Genomic DNA, 22,733 nt, shown 5'->3' with positions numbered 1-22,733 from the left:
AAATTACTTCTTGGATTCAGACATGAACTTAACATTTCAGCAAAGAAAAAAAATCTTAACATGGGGACTTCACCTACAAACCAGGATTTTAATGTACCATTCTATATATACTAGGTTAATGAAATATAAACTACACTTTTGTTTTTTAACATTTATTAGTGCAGAATAAAAGTACAAGCAAATTTATTGCTTTTCTACCTAATCTTGAAGTTTTACACATTTTGTCTATCATGTGAGGAGCTTTAGGATCCCTACACAAAAAGTATGAGGACATGTCGCAAATTAGTTGAACACATATTCCTCCCCTTCATTGTCACTCTGATAACGATGACTCCCAGGACCTCCTTCAACGGCCCAAATAAAAAGAAGTCGTAGGTATAAATCTGGATGTACAGGAGATGTTCTAAATTTCCCAGTAAATTTCATGAAGCTTATGCAGAGTGCTAATGGTTAGTCCACCTAACCATTAGCACCAGAGTGCTAATGGTGTAGTGGTTAACTCGTCATTGCAAATCAGCTGATATTGATGTCAAGAGTTCTAAGGTTCAAATCCTGGTAAGGCACTTTTATACGGATTTGAATACTAGATGGTGGATACCAGTGTTCTTTGGTGGTTGGGTTTCAATTAATCACACGTCTCAAAAATGGTCAACCTGAGACTGCGCAAGACTACAGTTCATTTACATTCATACATATCATCCTTATTCATCCTCTGAAGTAATACCTTATGGTGGTTCCAGAAGCTAAACAAAAAAAGAGAGAGGGAGAGTGCTAATGGTTGTGTGATGCCTGGCACTTTCATAAAGAAGAATCATACCTCTAATTGGCTGAGATACTTCTTGTTCCTGTAGATGGGTTTCACTTTGTTTAAGGGTGACAGTAGAGCATAACAATCACAATTTGATGTTCATGGTGAAAATCAATGAACAGTGCATTTTTCAGCCCCAAAATATGGTTGCAAGGACTTCAGTTAACGGATGCATTTTCATTATTATAGGGCAAAGCTCTCCACTCCTATGCTACTCTATACTTGCTTATTTCAACTTGATAGTATAATGATGGACTATGTCTCATCACATGTGACTAATCAGTCCAAAAAAGTATTTCCCTCTGTTGAAATCCATTTGGTAGCCTTTGATAAATTTTTTTTTTTGAGCTTCTTTTAGATTTTAGGTCAAAAATCTTAAACCCACCTTACACAGACTTTGTGGATCCCTAGGTGTTTAGTGATAATTAAATGGGCATTTTTGTGACTTATATGCACTTCCAAAGCAATTTCATCAACCATAAGATGCTGATTGTCTTTCAATGAAGATCACAGATCAATTGAACGTTTCCATCATCACATTTGTCCCTGAATACCATCTGCAACTCTCATTCTCTAATTTCACAACCTTCTTTAAATTTTCTGGCCCATCATAGATTTGGGTCTGTGACTGCAACATATCTCCCAAACCAAGTACTGTGCATCCAGCAATAGAATCTCCTCTAACATGATGTTACTGTCAGTGAAACACAAATGCCAAGGTGGCTGGAGCATCCATCCAAATGAGAGCAGTGTATCGGAACACCCAATTATAAGAAAGCATCAGCTACCAAAAATGAAGTTTAAGAAACTGTTAAAAAAAATCCATGAGTTACTCTGACTCGGTGATAATGATAAACTTCTCTGTGTTAATGTAATAACTAAAAAGCAAGACCAGACTTAGGAAGTGAAAAAAATATCTCATGTAATCTTTGTTCAGATTAAAGTTACTTTTGTACATTAATATCTTTTTTTGTTTTTTCAAAGAGGATGAAAATATTCACATTACATCTAGTGGCAGTTTAGTTATCAACCATATCAGACCAGATCATGAAGTTTTGTCTTGCACATTTGCATTCACAGATCCTGATACTGGTCAAACACAAAATATGACTTCAACATATAAATTCAATAGTAAGTATTTTAGTTTTTATCAGTTTTAAAATAGATCTGTTTACAAGAGATTATATTTTTTAATAAAATACCTATAATTTTAGTATAACAATTTTAAATAATGAATTTGAAATTATAATTCTTCATAATAATAGACTAATTATAATTATCAGTTACGCTGGTTTTTCAAATGCAATGCACTCTTCTATGTAACTTGGGTGAGATTATGTTCTCAAACTTTCAAAATTTATTTCATTATAACTAATTATCAACAATTTGGATAATATTTATTGAATTTTATCATCTACACCATTTCATTCATCTTGAAGTCTCATAAACTTTTTACTATGTGTAATCCTTTCAGCTATTTACACTGCAGTTATTTGTTTTACATAACCAAAAGGAACATTTTGTTTTCCTCTTCAGTACTGGGTATGCCTGTTTACTTTACATTTCAATTGGATATTTGAGACATGGGTGTACGGGTATGACCCTGAAACTAAGCAGCAGTCGTCGCAGTGGAAGCCGCCAAGTTCACTGAGGCTAAAAAAGCATGCAAGTTCGCAGCAATGTGAAGTCCATGATGATTGTTTTTTTCGACATCAAAGGCATTATCCATAAGGAAATTGTTCCTCTTGGTCAAACTGTCAATGGGATCTTTTATTGCGAAGTTTTGAAGCGGTTATGTGAAAGCATTAGGCGCAAACGTTCAGATCTGTGGGCTAACAACAGCTGGGTTCTGCACCATGACAACGCTTGCGCACACATCACTAGCCGTTTGGAATTTCTTGGCTTCCAAAAAGATGGTAGTGATTCCCCACCCACCCTATTCGCCTGACCTTGCCCCTTGCGACTTGTTTCTCTTTCCGAAAATAAAATTTCGATTGAAAGGCCGTCGTTTTGAGGATTCAGGAAGAAATGCAGAACATGCTTTGAATACTTACACCTGCAGAATTCCAGGGATGCATGGAATCATGGGAAAAACGCTGGGATCACTGTATCAATGCCCAAGGGGATTACTTTGAAGGAGAAAGTGGAAATTATAAGTTATGGTAAGCTATTTTATTTTTATGGTAAAATTCCCCGAACTTTTGGGTAGCACCTCGTGTGTATATCATATATATATATATATATACATATATGCATCAACAACAAGCATGCTCACAAAATTATATACTGACTCAGATATATTGATGACACCATCTTCTAGTACCTAACAACACAGGTCAGTGTAAACAGTTATTAATATACATAACAAAACAAACCCCAAGTTGAGTTTTATAGTCAAACAAAATCATAATAAACTAATTAATTTACTTTACCTTGTCATTGCAAAAAAATTTAACAAAAACACATTTTCATAATATACAGAAAATCAACAATGCTAGACACTCTCATTTAACCCTCTTTTAAACTAATGATTCACAGATTATTAAACACACACATGCAACATGCACACCTACACACATATAAACATACACACACACACATCATGTAAAGACCACATAGAAGAAATCAGCACTATAAAATACTTAGCACATAAAAATGAATATAACAGCATACTCATTGACACATTTTTATCCAATATTAATAACAGGAAAAAATAAACAAAACAAAAGGTATCACATTAAATACATAAATAACAACTCAGTGAAAATAGTACACATATTTAAGAAATCTGAAACAGTGAAGCCTTCAGAACAAGAAATAAAAATCATTTTATGAACTTTATCAGATAAGCACTGTGCTTCTGGATATACATAAACTAACAGTTTTGACTGCACAGTGTTCTGTGTGGTCAAATGAAACACAGTTTTAAACAATGATGCAATAAACATTTAAAAGTGTTCCACACCAACATTGAGTCAATATTTGCTAACCACCTTAAAGACACAGATCTAACAACATTGATTACAACCTTGATAATAGTTTTGAAAAAATTATTTTTAATTTAATTGAAATAAGTTGTACAATTATTGGAGCGTATTGGCTTTTATTGATAATCTTGTCTCATTATAAAAACAATTTTAAGATTTACAAAACATCTTTATAACATTTACAAGATTTTTTGTTTCATTTACAAAGTATTAAATTTATTTTTAATCATTTGTAATCTTTTTTTACAGTTATATCATTGCCTTATTATAGTTATTCTATATCTATTAATTATCATGCTGAGGCTGCTTGTAATGATGCTCTATTGGAAATACTGGAGCTGTATTTACCACAGTTGATTCAGAAAGATATCTGTCAAATTTACAATCACAGTGATATGTGCTACGTAAGAATAAAAAATTCTGTTTGTGTTGGCAGTGAAGTATGTTTTATTTTTCAATATGTATTTTCTAATAGTACTGACTAACATTGTTATAGTAACATTGACAGACCTTACTTCACTAAATTTACCAATATCTAATGTTTTCAAATTCTATAACATTATCAGTATAAGAATATTCATTTATTTTAATTGGATATAATATAATCAGCATTTCTTAATTAAAATAAATGATCCAGATTCTTATTACAAATATACTTTGTAGAAATTGGTCTATTACTGGTAACAATAAAAATGATCAATTCCCATATTTTGTTGTATTTCACATACAAATATCAGTATAATAAATGAACTCATCTATTAAGTAATAAAACAGCTCTCACCATTTGATAGAATTATTTCAGTCCTCAGATCACCTTCAAACTTTATTTTTAATATTACATGTATATATGCTTTGAAAATTTCACAGATTTCAAAGGAGCCCTTTTCTAAACTGTATTGTTCAGCTAGAACAAAAAATAAAGCAAACCCAGTTTTAGGTATTTTCTCTAAGTAAAATAATTCAATGGGAAGTTCATTTTTATAAGATAAAAAGGTTTTAGGCTCTTAGACAGCTCTATATTATACTGCACAATATGCTTTCACTGCACTCATTACACACTTAGTACCAACAATAATTTTTCAACTTTTATACTATCTGTCTGACCAGAATTATTGATTTAAGTTTAAGATTAGTTAAAAAATACCTACAGCTAACCTAAAAAAATGTGAACCATTGCAAAAGCATACACTGTAATTCTTTGTCCTATATGTACTGAATTTTTAAAATCTGAGAACTCAAATTTAAAACTTATTATCACCAAAATTTAGAATGAAAATAATGTGGTAGAAAATTCCACATGAGCACATTAGAATGGGATTAACAAGTCATATTACTACTGCAGACAAAAAATGGAGGACCGGCTGATGGTCGGGGAGTTGTTTATGCAGGGGGTAGTCTCCCCTCCAGTTATTGTGCATCACCCACAAAGATCAAATTTACATCTACAACTGAGAACGTAAAAGAAATACAGCCAACATTACTGTTAGAAATTGCCATTAATTTTCTACCTACTTTAGTGAAAAAAATTCTCCTGTTTATAAACTATTTGTTAGTTCATCATTTTATTCATGAATTTACCATTTCATTAATTTAAAAAAAATAAAGCATTAAAAGAATAATGCCAAATCCAGTTGAACTTTCATCTCCACCAGTTGACTATCTCATAGGGAATACTCTAAACATCCCTTCTGATTCATTCATTCTCTCTCTTTCTTCTAGTCCATGATACCAGTTTATCATCTGCTCGTAAGCATTTGATGTATTTAGAATGGATATCAGTTCATTTATACAAATGAGAAGATATAGAGTGGATGATACAGAGTGAGTGAGAAGGTGGTGCAAAGGATGCAAATTTGAATTGACAGTTGATCAGAACGTTTTTCCTGTTTAGCCTCTGGGAATTACCATTCAGGTATTACTTCAGAGGATGAATGCGGATGACATGTATGAGTGTAAATGAAGTGTAGTCTTGTACAATCTTAGTTCGACCATTTCCGAGATGTGTAGTTAATTGAATCAACCACCAAAGAACACCAGTATTCACAATCTAGTATTCAAATCCGTATAAAAGTAACTGCCTTCACTAGGACTTGAATGCTGGAACTCTAGACTTCCAACCAACCCGATGGTTAGTTGATCAGAACTTAGAAGAAGAAAAATTCAAGCCTAAATAGGCACAATTCCCTTTCACTCTTAAAAAGAATAGTTCTTTAATCTCAGTTATTGTAGGTCTGAAAATAGGAAGTGTATATTGAAGTCTTTGAAGAGATGCAGAAGCAATCATATTTATAATATTTTTCATAAATTAAACAGTATTACTACTGCATTAATGACAATTTTAAATCAAGATCATTTTTATTTTTAATTTTAAGTTACAAAATAAAAAATAAAATCTGAAAACTGTGTAAGAAGCAAAAGATTAAGTGTTGGTTCCATTTTATTATTTTACTAGACAGTTCATTCATGAATTTTGTTGGCGATTTTTTCTTAAAATAATTTTCTAGGGGCTCTGCTATTATCATTAGCTACAATATAGTCCAATAAATATAGCCACAATTTTTTAGTAAATAGGAAGACAGTGGTTTTGATATTTATTTATACCTACTCTTTCAGGAATCAGTGAGCCCACAACTTGATCAAGTATACCAGCAATTTTAGGGTAGGGAAGGGAAGGAAATTTAATTTTTTACAAAGTACGCCTAAAAATTAATAATTTCATAAAAAAAAATAAAGATAACTTTTAAAGGAAAAAAAAAGTAAGTCAAATACTTTGAACTGTGATGCCATTGAAAAAAGAAGGAGATAAATTTTGTCAGTTTATTTTCTTTTTATTAAATTCATGTATTTGGAAGTGGGCTGCTTTTCAGAATTTCCTAAAGAATTATACATTTTTTTACTTAACATGAATGACATGTAAAATTAGAGTTTTAGATTAAAAAATTTAATTTGTGAAAAATTAAAGTTGGTTATTTTTTTTCTTTATATTGCTATTTTTCTGATGAATTATATAAAAATTACAGAAAGAAATAGTTTTTAGCAGAGATTCTCCTTTTTTAGCTCCATGACACTGAAAAATTAAAAAAAATATATAATGAATATTTTGTGGCCAAAATATATGCTGAAAAATCTCAAACAAATTCTTTGTAAAGCTGTAACAATTGTTAAATTTATTAAAAGTCGACTATTACAGAATAGGCTGTTTCATAAGCTATGTGATGAAATGAGTGAAAAGAAAAAATATCTTCTTTTCCATGCAGAAGTCAGATGCTTATCGTGGTAGAAAGTGTAAACCCGGTTATTGGAATTGTGAGAAGAATTAATAATATTTTTCCTGGATAAACAAATGCCATTTTCAATATTTTTACAGAATAATGAGTATATATTGCTGTTGGCTTACTTAGCTGATGTATTTTCACATTTAAATGACTTGAATGTTAATGTACAAGGATGTGATAACAAAAATTTTATTAATGACAGACAAAGTTCATGGTTTCATTAAGAGGCTTGATAGCCAGATTATTCACCTTCAAAGCAAAAATTTTGATATGTTTTCACTCACTTCTGATTATATTGAAATAAACTTAGATGAAGAAGGCACTATTATTCATCACATCATGGATAGCATGAAGATGCATTTGTGTGAGCAAAAATTCAGTTGGCTGAGTATTTCCTGGAAGATAAAAATGATTTCTCAAAGAGATTGTACTGAATCCATTTAATGAAAGCGTTGCTGCAGCTGCTAAGTTACCAGTTGAGATTCACAACCAGCTCATCGAAATGTATGCCCATAAAACATTATAACTACAATTCACATCTGAAGATTTAGATATGTTTTGGCTTACTCGTCGAAGTGAATATGGTTGTCACAGAAGCATTGAAAATATTAATCCCTTTCACCAAGTCTTACCTCTGCGAAGGGTTTTTCATCTATGAATCCACTAAAAACTAAATATAGGAATCATCTTTTATCACCTGAAAACAATTTGCTTTTGTGTGTTTATAACATAGGTTTATGTAGGAGAAACTTTTAAATGAAAAACAAATGCAACCATCTCATTAATTTATTTTCTTTATGTGTACTTATAAATCTAAGTAAAATGTTTATAGTAAATGAATTTTTTTCTCATAAAATGGTTTCATTATTGTTTACATGTAAACTTGTTGGCTAATTTTGCGATCCCCAGGTTGAGAAACACTGGTTTAGGATAATAAATATAAAGTAAATTATATTTTCTTAAACTGCAGAAAATTTACTGTACAGTGTTATTTTTAGTTTTTAGTACATTTTTGATTTTTTCTGAAAAATTGTTAAAAAATAAATTTATTGTTCTTAAATGGAGTTTTGCTCTCCAGTCAGCATCATCTCGCACTAGAATAAAAATAGCTTTAATGTAAACATTAATTTATAATTTCTTCACTTTATTTATTATTTATTAAGATATTTACTAATTAATCTATCAATTAAGATGTTTGTAAAAAAAATAAACCTTTCAGTATTCATTTTTATTTTTAATTTTGATAAAATGATGTGCACATAACAACTAAGGTTGTTTATCCATAAAGTGGAGATGTTTTTGCAGAGTTTGTAAGCAGTAGGTTTTATAAGATCTAGTTCTTGAGCACAGGTTCATACCGATTTCTTCAGCCTCTTTATGTGGCTCTTTCCTGCAACTTCAAATGACTCATCACTAACAGATGGCCAGCTGGAATATTTTGTTTCCTTAAATTGATGAATATCCTAAAAGTAAATATTATTTTCATGCATTTCTCAATAAAAAGGATGATAACGCATTAAATAATAATCACTAATTCAAATTTGAGTAGCTAAAGACTTCACTGAACTTTATTCTGAACTGTTTGCATTTTGACTGATCCGCATAATGTCCTTCTATAATGGTAGCTGTGCGAATTTCTAAAATTCACTCTACCACTCAAATTTGTCTTTTTGATGCAGTATTGGTGTTATGGCTATATATCATTTTGTTCTGACGATTCAGTAGTTTGAAACTCCACAACAACTTTCAACACACTATGTATATGTTTATTTGTATATATGTATGAAAGTTTATACACACACATAAGAAAAAACACCTATGAATACATCAAAAAAGCAAGCTTAATACAATCTTACTAATTCATGTAAAAAGCTTTTCTAATATGTACATTTATCATTAATTTAAAAATATTATATCAGGTAATGCATTACCATTATTAATTGTAACTGATATCAACCATTTTCAGATTTTTTGAATGTTAATATTTTAATCGTTAAAAAAGCATAAATTTCTTTTTACATATTTGCCATTTTATGCTTATGCTTTTGATTAATCTCTATGAGATTTGTTAACTTTATGACGGTAATTTATGTTTGTAATTCTGATTATGTATTCTATGAGCAAAGTCATGACAGGAAATTTAAAAATCAATTAGTAGGTCCTGAACTGACCAGTTGCTCTGAAGAAATTACAACACACTGATACTTTTTATAAATCGAAAAGGCTTTAATCTTTATTTATCATTATTATTCTCACAAGCATGAAATTAATGAATACAGAGAGGTCCAGGGAGCAGAGCTCCTGTTCAGCTAAATATCCTCTGACCGTGGTTTAAATGCAAGAAACAATATAGCGTGGGTGAAGTCATGGCAGGGATGCTATTATATACACTGTATATAAAAAGTATTTTATATATATATATATATATATGTACAGGTAAAATTCTACAATATAAATTTATAATTATACTACAATATTACTTTTATTGTACAATATAAATTCCATTAAATAAAACATCTCATTGAAATAAAAATAATTTATTATTTTTATTTCAATCATGAGTGAAATAAAAATAATTTATAATTTTTATTTCAATCATGAGTGAGGATGCGGGATTCTGCAAAAATACTTTCATGAAAAATTATGCTAAGATATGTCTTATCTCAATATTCTGTACTACGTGGTTTATTTAATAGAATTTAAATATAATTTAACAATGCTGAGTACTAATGTGAATCTTAAAAAGGTTCATTTCAGTAATATATATATATATAAATGTAGTTTTTTTTGTGATTTCAGTCATATGGCTCTAAATTGGCCCTAAAGTACGGTATTAGCCTTATTCCATTATCTTCATTAATAAAAAGTTCTAATGATGAATCATGTGATTATATTTGTTTTGAATTGATATCTCTACATCTTTTTCTGGCTTTGAACCAAAGTATATTAACAGCTTTAAGTGTACCAGGTAAATTTTTATTAATTATTGAAGTTATTTTTTTTACTGCTGATACCCTATTTTAGGTATTGATTTTTAAATACATTCATGATTTATGGTTTCTATTATTAAGCTTTGGTACATCATAACATATTATTGAAGAATGAATATTTTTTTGAATACTACACTTCTACTTCTCTAAGATTACACTGCTTCTGCTTGAAGCAGCTTACCATAAATCAAATATAATTCGGTCCAGTGTATAAGCCAAAATTCATATTAATGTGGATTTTTGATAATCAGTGAGAGATCAGCTGCATTAGCGAAAATTGTTTACAAAGTAAACATTATTAGACTTTTTGTCCAAATTTATGATTGTACAAGATATATAATCACTTAGTGATAAAGCAATAGCAGCAGGAAATTTCACCTACTATTACAAAGACAATCGGTAAACAAACTTGAGATGCAGCTACCGTTAATCCAAAGATAATATTAAATCATTGTTATCTTTCATAAAAAGATAATAATGATTAATTTTCTTTTACTTTTCAATTGAATCACATTTTCTTTTTATAATCTGTATACAATTTAATCATAACTGGCATGTGAAGTACAATTCTTTGTTTATGTTAAAAGTTGCAAAACTGCATTAAAATAAAGAGTTAAGGACGATTTAATGAAAACTTGTAACTAGAGGAAAAATGAAGACATTATTTTACAAAAAAAAGTCTCATTCAAGATATGTTTTGCAAACATGGTAACCTGAATTATTGAATCAGTTAGCTAGATGGTTACATGAAAATTGAGTGACTGGCTACCTCTAGCAAAATTTTTTCATTCTTGGTTCAGCTGATAAAGTCTGGCTCACTAATTGATATTTTGTATAATATTCCATTGGTAACTCTGCATTTCACACACATGCAGTTTAGTTACTATGAAAATACCATAAAACTGCAGCAAAATAGTATTTTTTTCAATTCTGCAAATGCAAAAATAAATAAATCGCACTTAAAATGTCGATGAATAAACTTACAATAAAGCCATTAATGAAGAACTTTTCTAGTTCAAGTAATATTGCAGGTGATTTTAAATGAAATAGACATTTGATGATTTGTAAAAAAAAATAATTTTTTTGTAATTTTTAAATTGAAACATTTTTAGTAATAGTGACCTATGTACTTAATCCAATCATTTTCCCTCTTTACTTTTTAGGAGAAATTTTTCAGTTATTTTTTTACAGCTTTATATGCAGTAGCAAGTCTGATATCTTGTTGCTGTGCTACCTTACACACCAACGTTTTGCCACAGCACCCAAAATATCAAGCAGCTTCTGTTCGTTTACTGTAGATGGTCTTTCATTTCGATCAGAATCTACAACAGAGCCTGTTGCTCAAAATATTTTGATAAGAGTTCGAACTGCATTGCAGTGATGAACAGGAGTATTTGGAAACTTTTCAGAAAACTTATACTTTTCACTGAATCAGTCTATTCTTGTCACTTTCATGAAAGATGTGTTCAACGAGAAAAATATGTTCCTCTACCAAAAGAATCATTATGTTTCTTGCAACAATTGATTCCAATAAACAAAAGAACACAAAATGAAGCACGTTCAATCACAACTCAACAACACTGAGCAACTTTAATACTGAACAAAGCCCAGCAAAGCTACAGGGTAACCAGCCTAACTCCAAAAGATCAGAGTGCACCATATAATTCTAAAGCACATTGCACAGGGACTTTCCGAATGTACTGTATTAATTCCAAGAATCAATTTTCATAGGATCCTGCACCTTCAGTTTGTATTTGATTCTATAATTACATTAGAATAAATTGTAATAAATATATTTATTAAAATAAACTAAAAATTCACAAATTATAAAAACAATTTATTTTAATGAAATTATAGAATTAAATGCCAACTGAAGATGTGAGATCCAGTTAAATCGACTCTTGGAATTATTATAGTAGTTTAACTTAACTCTTTACTGTGTTTTGGTGGGTTTTTTCATTTAATATTAATAATGTATATTTCATTTCATTTAATATATTATATAGTGTGTGTTGTGTGTGTGTGTGTGTGCGCGCGCGCACGTGTACTTTAACTGTTCTTACATTACTTTTTTAATTATACTATTTCCATTTTAAATTTGTATGAAAATAGTGGAGACCAGTAAAAAGGTAAATATCACACCTGATGTGAAGTCTATATCTAGAATGTTCTCACTAGATTGTGAAGCAGGGTTTGAACTGAGGAAGCAGTTGTGTGGTAAGTAGAACTAAACTTCTATGTTCTTTTCTATATTTCTATCAGATTTTATTTTGTTCATATTACAAAATATGCAGTTGTGGACATTTGTTTGGTATCTTTATCTTATTGCTAATGTTTTTTCCATTTTATGAATTCATATGGTGGATACAGTTTCCTTTTGAATGAATAAAAGTATGTTGTTGCCAATTAAAATTAAAAGTAATTTTTTTTTCAAAAAATTTAACATTTTTTAGGTGAATTCCAAAAAATTAGGTTTTTTAATAATGAAAAAATTAAAATATCTCACATTCTTTAAGAAAAATAACTAAGTATTTTTATACTACTATAAAATAAGTATTTTTTATACTACTGTTAAATGATTTTTATACGAGTTACAACAGAAAAATTATATCTGCAATTAACCCCTAAATGACAATCAACACACCAGTACTGGACCTTACAAGATTGGTAATATAGTACAGTAATAATTTATTTTCTTGTTCTCTATTTATATTGTATACCTTTCTAATAATGATTTATATGTGTTTCTCCAAATATCATGATATTGTTGTTTCTTGTTCTCTATTTATAATATATACCTTTCTGATCATAAGTTATATGTATTTCTCAAAATATCATGATATACAAAACTGCAACGACAAAACAGTAGGACACTAAAAATAAAGTATATTTCAACACAAAATCAAATTTTTTAATGATAAATAAGCAGGGTGCTAAATTTAATGATATTAAATGTGAAAATTAAAATTGACTAATTAAATTCATAGTTATAACTTCTAAATACTATCAGTTGCTATAAAAATTAAACTCATTTAACAAAATACTGCTAGGAAGAAAACATCATAAGTAAAAATACATGTTTCCAATCGTTTTAATTCGTACATTTTTTCCCATCACCCACATCGAGAATCAAAAACTTTCTAGCACCCCCCAAGATGTTTAAACTTACCATCTGTTAAAAATAATAATTACTATTGCTGTTTTTAAGATGCGCTCTTAAAAACAGCAATTGCAGTTATTCTTTTTAAATGTAGCATATCCTGTTTCTGAGTTGAAGCTTACATTTTAAATGAGAGCAATTAAAATGCACATTAATCATATTTCGAAGTATTTTTATTAAAATTGCTTTCAAAAAAATTATAATTGTTATAGTTATATAACAACAGTAGTGATAGCATTTTCTCAACATAATACAATAATTAAAACAAAGCTTTCAATTGAATAATTACACTTACATTAACCCTTTAATTTTCATATTTATTTGTATCAATAAGTTACTTGGATCAGAAGACATGCAGCATTAAAGACAAAAGTGGCCTTTTCTCTTTAAAGTGGAATATTTCAGTTCAGAAAAATCATACAGTGACATAAAAAAAAGGAAATTAAAGCTAAACTCTGAAGCTTTTAAATGATTTTAATGCAGCTTCTGAAAAAATCTTGTTCCCCCATGTGTTTGATCAAATACAAAGAAAAACTTTCAAATTTTTAAAACATTTCTTCTCACAGATTTCGTTTTAATTTGATGATTTTTGAAATCTTATGTATACTGTCAAAAGAGTAGAGTAGTGAAACTTTCATTTTTTTTCTTCTCTCTATGCATCTTGGTTGCAAAGTTAAAGTGCAGATTGGTGGTCGTCACTTATCAGACATAATTTTTAAAACAAAATAAACTTTAGAATTTAAATGGTATAATTAATAATGGCAAGAAATTATGTTTAAAATCTGTTAATAAAATTTATTCTTGCACATATTTCTGATCTGTGATCATTTCAAAACTATCCGGTTTTTTGCCAGTCTCTGTATTATTTTTTTAGTGGATTTCCAAAGCATTTTTAGAGGTCACTACTGGGCCCAGTCAGATTTTGAAGGGGGATCAAATTTTAATTATGTCTTGGAGTCTCCTGAACACAATTCTGCAATATTATATACATATGTAAGTGTAAGATTTTTTCATCCGCTTTATCGGACGCAAATCTTATCTGATTTTGACAAAACACACTGAGGTGATGTAAACCTGTAGGGAATTGAATCCTACTGATTTTCAAGCAAATCAGTTTACAAGAACCAAAAGAACAGGAAACCAGAAGGCAAAAAAACAGGGGTTTTTGGGTATATTTTCAAGGTTAACTAAAGCCGGAAATCCACCCTTTTGATGCACTTACAGCAAAAGAATGTGTTTTCAGTACTACAATAATTAATTAAATTAAAAATATTAAGTAAAATACATAACTGCTAATAAAAAACTTTACTCATCTTATCTAAACTGTGAATTTTTTATACGATTATACATGCACTTCTGACATCTTAAACGTTGTGGTCAAATCGATCAACACCACCCATCCTTTAGTAAATTAAATAACTGATTTTGGACAATTTACATTAATTCTTTGACCATCTTCAAAAGTTTCTGAAAATACACAATGGGGGATTCGGTAATTGAAAACTGATAAACAGGTTGAATGGCATCAAGTTCTGCAGCTTCCACCTTAACATCCTGATTTAAAAACAATCAAGATGGTATGGTCAGAGGTAAAACAACATGTTGCAAGCCATAACACAATGTTTAAGATATCAGAAGTGCAGAAACTGTGTGAAGATAAAATGAATTTGATGAGTGATAAACACTGGAAACCTTACTGTGAAAATGTTAAAAAAATCGAAGGTGAGTGAGTACTGGAGCCAAGAATCGTTAACAGATTCTCTGACAGAATCTTTTATTGTCTCTTTATGTAGCGACAGTGATAATAGTGACAATTGCACTGAACATATCGATGTCAGCAAGGAAAGCATTCTAGCTGAGGGATTAAACAGATAATTTTCCAGTAATTAAAATTACAGTAATAACCATCTATCACAATATTTACTGTGTAATTAGTAATAGATAATATTTTGTCATCTGTTATTACATTTTACAATGTACAGTAAGCTACAGAATTAGTTGACTGTATTTCACTTCAAAATTGGTGCATTCATTTGTTAAAAATAGAACAATTATTTGGTAAGAGGGATTACTAAGAGCGAAGAACAACATATTTTTACATTGAGTAGTAATCATTGCCACTCCAAGCTCGCTGTTACTTGGTAGTGACTGTACATATGTATATAAACATGACTAAGTGCAGTAGCAATTTCCAAATTCTTTGGAAATTAAAAAAAAAATTCAGGTTGATAAAAAAAGTTAACTATTTGTCTTGTTAAATGATTTTCACTTTTTCAGAATTATTATTGTAGTTATTCTAAGTTAACATTTATGGTCTTATATTAACCATGTTTGTTAAACGTTTTGATAGTAGGTGGAGTAGACTATGGTTGCATCGAATATGAAATATTTCTCATAATACTCATCATTCATATGTTCATTTTTCATATTATCTTTTAATTTGCATATTTTGTTTATAAAGAAATAAATTGATCTAAACAGCTGCCAGAACAAAAATTAAATTATTTGATTTACTTTTCTTATGAGCATAGAAATGCCAGTAACTATTCATTCTGAAATTCAACTCGACTTCGACTTTTCTTTCCTTTCAATCCTTTTTTAATGTATACTGTTATTATTAATACATGCATTACACTTACATTTGTAATATTAGTAGGTTTTAAAATTTATTTAATAATGTGAATAAAATAGATTTTGAGTTTTTAACTGGTTGACAGGGTGAGAATTTTAAATATTTTTTTCATTCTTTAGAAAAAATTAAAATGTTATTGAATGTAGTAAACTGAAGTATTTATAAATTTGATGATACTAATAAACAAAAATAATGTCTTTAATTCTGAAGCTTCTGTGAGATGTCACTAGCGTCAATATATTGTTTTTCTGAAAAATGTATATATCTACTGATATATATTTAAAACCTGAAAAATAATTACAGTAACTAATTATAAAGTTTTAATATAGTTCATCCAACATGCAATTTAGTTGCATGTTACAGATTGCTGGCCATTTTACCTGTATTTGCATTTTTTACAAATCTAAAACTGAAAATAATTATACAATGGTATTTTCACAGCTGGAAACTATAAATCAAGTTTCTAGTGGTATATAATATGTGGTCATATTATTTAAAAATTAAAAAAAAAAAATAGAAAAATGTAGACATTCAGGTCACTTGTTTTAACAGCACTATCATTGTATTTTATGCATTATTTTACATCTACCAACACCTTATTACCGCTATAATATAAAGTTCTTTACACTAAAGTTCTTTTTCTTGGATAGAAAAACCTGAAGTAATAAATCATCAATTGCTTCATAACTAAAACCTTTTAAATCAACCACAGTAGTCCTCATACAAATACCTTGATATGTTTTGCACTAACAAACATGTATTGTTGTTAGAAAAGTGCTCTAACAAAGAATTAAGGTTTTAAAAATGAAATAGAGTCATCTTATTTGACATGTTATATTTACAAATGTATAAATCAAATTCTTTGTCAAAAGTAAAGATTAGTACTGAAGATGTTAGTTATGATATGAAGGTTTTCTAGATTTTTATCTTATCAATGTCCCTCTCCAGGTCATGGCAAATGTAACTAAAGCTAATATGATCCTGTTTTTACTAATTTATGTAGAATTAACTTTGAATTATATTTGAAATAATTAAACATGAAAAATATATGATATATTAGAATATTGTTTTAACATTTGTTCTTTACTTTCTTTTAATTACAGCTATGTGTGGTGTTAACAAATACAGCAAAGATAAAAGTGCTTATTGTCATCCTTGTTCATATGGTGATTACCAACCAAAACGTGGATCTGAATCTTGTATCAAATGTCCAAGTGCATTTGTTCCTGGTTGCCGATACCTTGCGGTTTGTTTAATTTAAGTACAACTTTTGTCATATATTCAATTAATTATTACAAGCAAATTATGAATAGAACATATATTCTGATAATCAGAATTATTTTATTATTATTATCTTTTATGACCACATAAAAAGCTTTAGTTAGTCTATTACCCAACTCTCTTCAATGGAACTGTTTGGACCTTGATGTCCTCCCAGTACTTATTCATACGTTCCGATCTTTGTGACTTTTCCAGTGTTGAAAATGTTTGTGTTGTGAGTTTTTTTCTTGTGAGTGTGAAATGAGTATTTCCATTCTTGATTTTCTTATTTAATTTTATCTTATCTGTGGTGTCTTCTAGTATAAGGTTAATTCCCTTAAGATCCTCTCTTATTCTCTGATCGATCTGGATCCTGTATTGGTGTTTTTCGAGTTGAGATTGTACTGTTCTAGTTGTTTCAGAAGTCTTGAATCTTGCATCCTCATAATATGTTATGTTAATTTATAATATGAATAGATTATAATAATTCATGATATGAATTATTTTACACATTAAAAAATATTAATTTGCTTTATTTCTTTAAATTCAAATTATGTTTACATGAACAATAATACAGTGTATTGGAATGATTTAGACTACCAGTATTTTGTTTACGTATTTTGGTATCTCACCTTTTATAACAAAATATTTTTTTGAAATACTCCTTTATTAAAATAAGGCAGTGGCATTCATGAATCGAGATTCCTTTTTATGAAGAAATGATAATAAAAGAACATTGATTTTTATTTCTGTAAAAAATCATGAGCCAGCATTGATAGAAGCATAAACAAATGAACATAAAATTCAGCATTAGTAAATATATGACGTGCACATTTAAAAGAATCTTTTCAACATTAAAGGTGCTTTCCTCTAAGTCATATCCATGATTCATTGTTTGTTTGACATTAAAATTTAATTATTTCTGTTTTTTAAAAATATACAGTTAATTAGAGTAATGATGATAAATTAAACTGGATACTTCAAGAAGGTCCATTTTATTACTACCCAGAAAAGTGTTTCAATAACTGAAATACATATTTTATGATTGATATATGTAAGTAATATATATATATATATAATTATAAACAGTTACGGAATTCATGAACTTAACATAGATGATTTGTAATCAAACAGGAAAAAAGATTCTGTGTAGTTATTTTTACCCTAATATAAAAGGGATTCAGTATGTTATATGACTTTTTTACTGAAAAACATAAACACAAGTTTTCTAAAATTATTTAAAAAAAAATATAAGTATGTTTTAAAAACATTAAAGAAATCATGCACAAAAAAAATTATTCATAAATTATTAATGCTTTGCCTTTCCCTTTATTCTTTATAGTTAATTTTTTTTTAAACATTTATTTTTTACTAAAGAGTTCAGCTCTTTATTTATGGCAAACTGACAAATTTGTTGTAACTTCATCAATTTAGATCTTTTTTCCTCCATTACCATCATTCCAAGTACTTTCTTGTAGATGTAAGTTATTTCATTTCCCAGGCAAAGCTTTTTTCTTCCCCACAATTTCTTTGAATATTTGATTTTTATTTTGAATATAACCAAAAGTTATTTTTTCACTTAAAATTGTGTATATATTCATATTTCTTCTCTCATCCATCCTGTAAGCTCTTTGCCAGATATATTTTCACCTCCAGGTATATTCTGATATATTTTCTTTAATTCTGATGTGAAATAATTATTTTACATTTGATCTGTTACTGCAGTTCTTTATAGTACAGCTATTTAACATACAGGTTCAATATACAAATGCTATAAAAATAAAATAATTTTATTAAACATTGCTTTAACAGGTGGAATCATAGCAGTAATGTAATACACAGTTTACTTTGATTATTACTTTAATATCTCACTACCTTAGTCATGTTAACCACCAACTAATTTTAAAACACGAAGAATACTCTAGCTAGATGGTTAGGCCCATTTGTACCAGCTGGACTGATTGCATTTCTCATGATGGTAGCCAGTCACACTCAAGCTAAATTAGCACAAATATCCATCAGTCATTTAATTTTCCAAATAACACATCACAGAGAAGTCAGCTTTTCATAACTTATCCCTAACTTAATTTCTATTCTTTGCAGTGCATTTTCAACCCCTCTTTTGTTAATCAGATTGAATGTATTGTATTCATCTAAATCTGATTTAGTGTCTACCTAACATATCTGTTTTTTAGTAACATCAAGTTTGTTTGTTTTCTCTAACCAGTTTTCCAGCCAGGTCTAGGTATGTGTGTATAAGCAAATGGAATTACCACTACTGTCTTGCCAGACCTGACATAACTGCAGATGTAGTGTTATATATAAATTTACCAGTAAACATGTAGTCTGGAGCATACTCAGGTCGATCACTCCTAAGATGTGTGTTTAATTGAAAACCCAATCACCAAAGAACATTGGTATCCACAGTCTAGCATATAAATCCATATATAAAAGCAACTGGACTTGCTAACTGGACTAAGCTTCGAGTCCTTAGACTCGAAGCTTAGAACTCTGAACTTCAAAAATGAACTGATTTTGTGATGATAAGTTTAACCACTAGACTAACCCAACAGGTTATTGGTAACATCAAGTATAATTTATAAAGAAAAATTTTAGGCAAAAATTGAATCAAAAGTATTCAAATTTGTTAGGCATTATGTATCTTATTGAATGTGTTATTTTATCATTTCAGGCTTAAACAAACTATTAAGCATACACATGAAACATGTATATTATACCTAAATTCACTTACAGATAACTTGCATATTAGTTAACTCACATATGTCTGTGACACACCTCCAGTCAACCATGTTATGCAGCAGAGCAAATATTCTCTTTTTTATTTACTTTGTCTACATTTTCTACCTTCTGGATGTAGAGGTCTTGCAAAGAGCTCACCATTGAGTTCTGTTTTTCTTAGCCTTGGCTGAAGTCAATCCTTTTCACTCTGACATTATTCATCCTCCATCTTGCTCTAGGTCTTCCTTTTAATCTCCTTCCTTCAATCCTTACTTTGCCTTTCATTCTTCATCCTATTCAAATATCCAATCCCTCAGATTCAAATTATTTATTTATCTTAAAAGGTTAAATGTTATTTCAAGTACTTTATCTCCTAAATTACATTTCTATATCAATAATTTTTTTTCTTGATGATATTGCCACATAAGCTTGAACCTTGTGCTGGGATATGGAAATGGAATTTTGTATCATATGAAAAATGCCAAACTGAATGGAATTTGAACCCAGGATCTCCAGATAAAAGGCTGAGACACTACCACTCCACCACAGATATTGGCTTGCTCGTTGCACCTTACAGTGAAATTCATGATTTTAATCTCTTATTTTTGATCCTCAGTCCTTAGTTTTGGTTTCTATAGAATTCTTATCTCCATTTCCTGGAATCTGCTTTTGTCTCTAAATTCAAGATTCATAATTGTGAGCATTGCGATATATGATTAGATTTAAATTCAGTTTCTGTTTTACTCCCCCTTGAAATGTTTTACTCTTTCCTTCTCAAGAAATTCCCTATTACTGTGTATATGCCCTATATTATACACAAGATCTGTTAGCAGCCAAGACATGAGAGTTGAAGATGCAATCATTTTACTGTCATTTGAGACAGTGATATTTCATTTCAGTAACAATTCATTTAAGAATTCTTAAATGAGTAAGAATCCTACAGATCTTATCTAAGATTTCTTAGATAAAAATTAATAAAGATTTAATAATTTCTTAGTTTTTGTATGACTTATATTCTTTTTTCCAGTCTATTATTCCTGATGGGAGTATTATGCTAGAAATGGTTTATGAATCAGCATAGTGGATCTAATTTGAACTTGCTGCTTTTCTCCCACCCTTTAGTTCCTATTATCTGAAAACAATTTTTGAATTTAGATAAAGACAATATCAGTAGTGATTTTTAAAATTCTCTCATAGGAAACTGGCACAATCCTGTAGAATCTATTTCTAATAAATTCTAAAACTTCTTTATCTTCTCTAAGTACCACTACATTTTAACTGTTCCAGAAGTTCCATTATTTTTGGATATCTGTAGTGTCTGTGGTTTGTACAGTATCTGTAGTTTTTTTTTGTTCTCAGAAGTGATAGCGATTCTCTTAAATGTTTTTATATTTTGTTGGTATCCATTGGATCTGAAAATCCAAACATTAGAACCTTGGGTCAAGTAAACCAAAAAAAAAACTGCTATTTATTATATTTTATGTTTTGAGGTATTGATTCTTAACCTGTAAATTATAACCATAATATTCATAAAGTAATTAATTTGAAAATGTCTACAAAGTGAAAAAATCCATGAGTTAAAACTATCATCTATCGGTTATATAGCTCTCTAGTCTTTTTTCCCTGTAATTAGTGCAGATGATTTTAACCCTTCACATAAATACCTAACTCTGCAGTGCAATGGTAGCATCTCTGTCTTTTATCCAGAAAGTTCTGGGTTTGGGTTCCATTCAGGCTTGGAATATTTTCATTCGCTACAACATAACTTTCTTACCATAAGAAAATAGCTGTAATTCGACGTAGGCTTGCAGTCGCCAAAGAAAGATAAATAGGTAATTCACTAGTTACTTTTCTTTTTCTGTTTAGTCTCCAGAACATCGTAAAGTATTACTTCAGAGGATGAATGAGGATGATATGTATGAATGTAAATGAAGTGTATTCTTGTACAATCTCAGGTCAACCATTCCTGAGATGTGTGGTTAAGTGAAACCCAACCACCAAAGAATAGCGGTATCCATGATCTAGTATTCAAATCCATATAGAGTAACTAGGATTTGAACCTTAGAACTCTTGACTTCAAAATCAGCTGATTTACGATTACAAGTTCACCACTAGACCAACCCGGTGAGCTATTCACTAGTTATGTGACTTTAGTCAACTGACACATAAGATGATCATTTTTAAGTAAAGTTAGACAGCATCCTTTGGATCATATAATATGCTGAGTTCCATTGAGTTGTAATTTCATAAAACACTTATGATTTAAAGATTTTTTTAGGTTTAACCTCAACTTTTTTTATATCATGACTTTTCATGCACTCAGTACAGTAAATTTAATAGTACATATAATTATATTTAAATAAAATATTTTTTTCTAACAAAACTTTTCTCTAATTGTACAAAATTTTCTATAATATAATCCAACCTTAGAAAATAAAAAAATTAAACAAAGAACAGGAAAATTAAAAATTTTATTATTATGTGGTTAAGGTGGACTAGATTGAGTTTTTGAACCTCTTCTTGTGCAGTGTTCATAATTCATACTTATGTAAAAACTTTTACACACATACTGTAATAAGTGAACTTTGATAACTAAATCTTAAATGTAAATTGCTTCTTTGAAAAGTTTAATTTTCTTCTGTGTGTTTTTTATACTTATATGTTTGCTAAATATCTTCATTATCAGATTATTATTAAAACTTTTATTAAGATATTTTTATTTTTTTAACAGCTGGACTACCAGAGCATAGCTGGAACAAAATGGGTATTTTGGATTCTATTTTTTATTACAGTTGTTCTGTTATTAAACTGTTGCTACAATAATTTCATATCTTATAAAGGTGATTATTATTTTCTTGAGATTTTTTTTTTGTTTCAGAATT

At 29.3% G+C, this 22,733-nt stretch overlaps 1 protein-coding gene across 1 annotated transcript in view; it reads left to right on the top strand.

Annotated features, from left to right (window-relative positions):
- The window catches only part of LOC142320009 (uncharacterized), a 56,266-nt gene that overhangs the window by 25,529 nt on the left and 8,004 nt on the right, over positions 1-22,733 (top strand). The window contains exons 5-10 of the mRNA XM_075357690.1: positions 1,793-1,939; positions 4,045-4,235; positions 9,870-10,038; positions 12,173-12,277; positions 16,956-17,098; positions 22,583-22,691. Of these exons, the coding sequence (XP_075213805.1) occupies positions 1,793-1,939; positions 4,045-4,235; positions 9,870-10,038; positions 12,173-12,277; positions 16,956-17,098; positions 22,583-22,691 (864 nt within the window). The remainder of the gene's footprint in view (positions 1-1,792; positions 1,940-4,044; positions 4,236-9,869; positions 10,039-12,172; positions 12,278-16,955; positions 17,099-22,582; positions 22,692-22,733) is intronic.

Source organism: Lycorma delicatula, chromosome 2, assembly GCF_047948215.1.
Source record: "Lycorma delicatula isolate Av1 chromosome 2, ASM4794821v1, whole genome shotgun sequence".
NCBI lineage: Eukaryota > Metazoa > Arthropoda > Insecta > Hemiptera > Fulgoridae > Lycorma > Lycorma delicatula.
The sequence above is the reverse complement of the archived record's forward strand: the minus strand, read 5'-3'. Positions and strand labels throughout refer to the sequence as shown.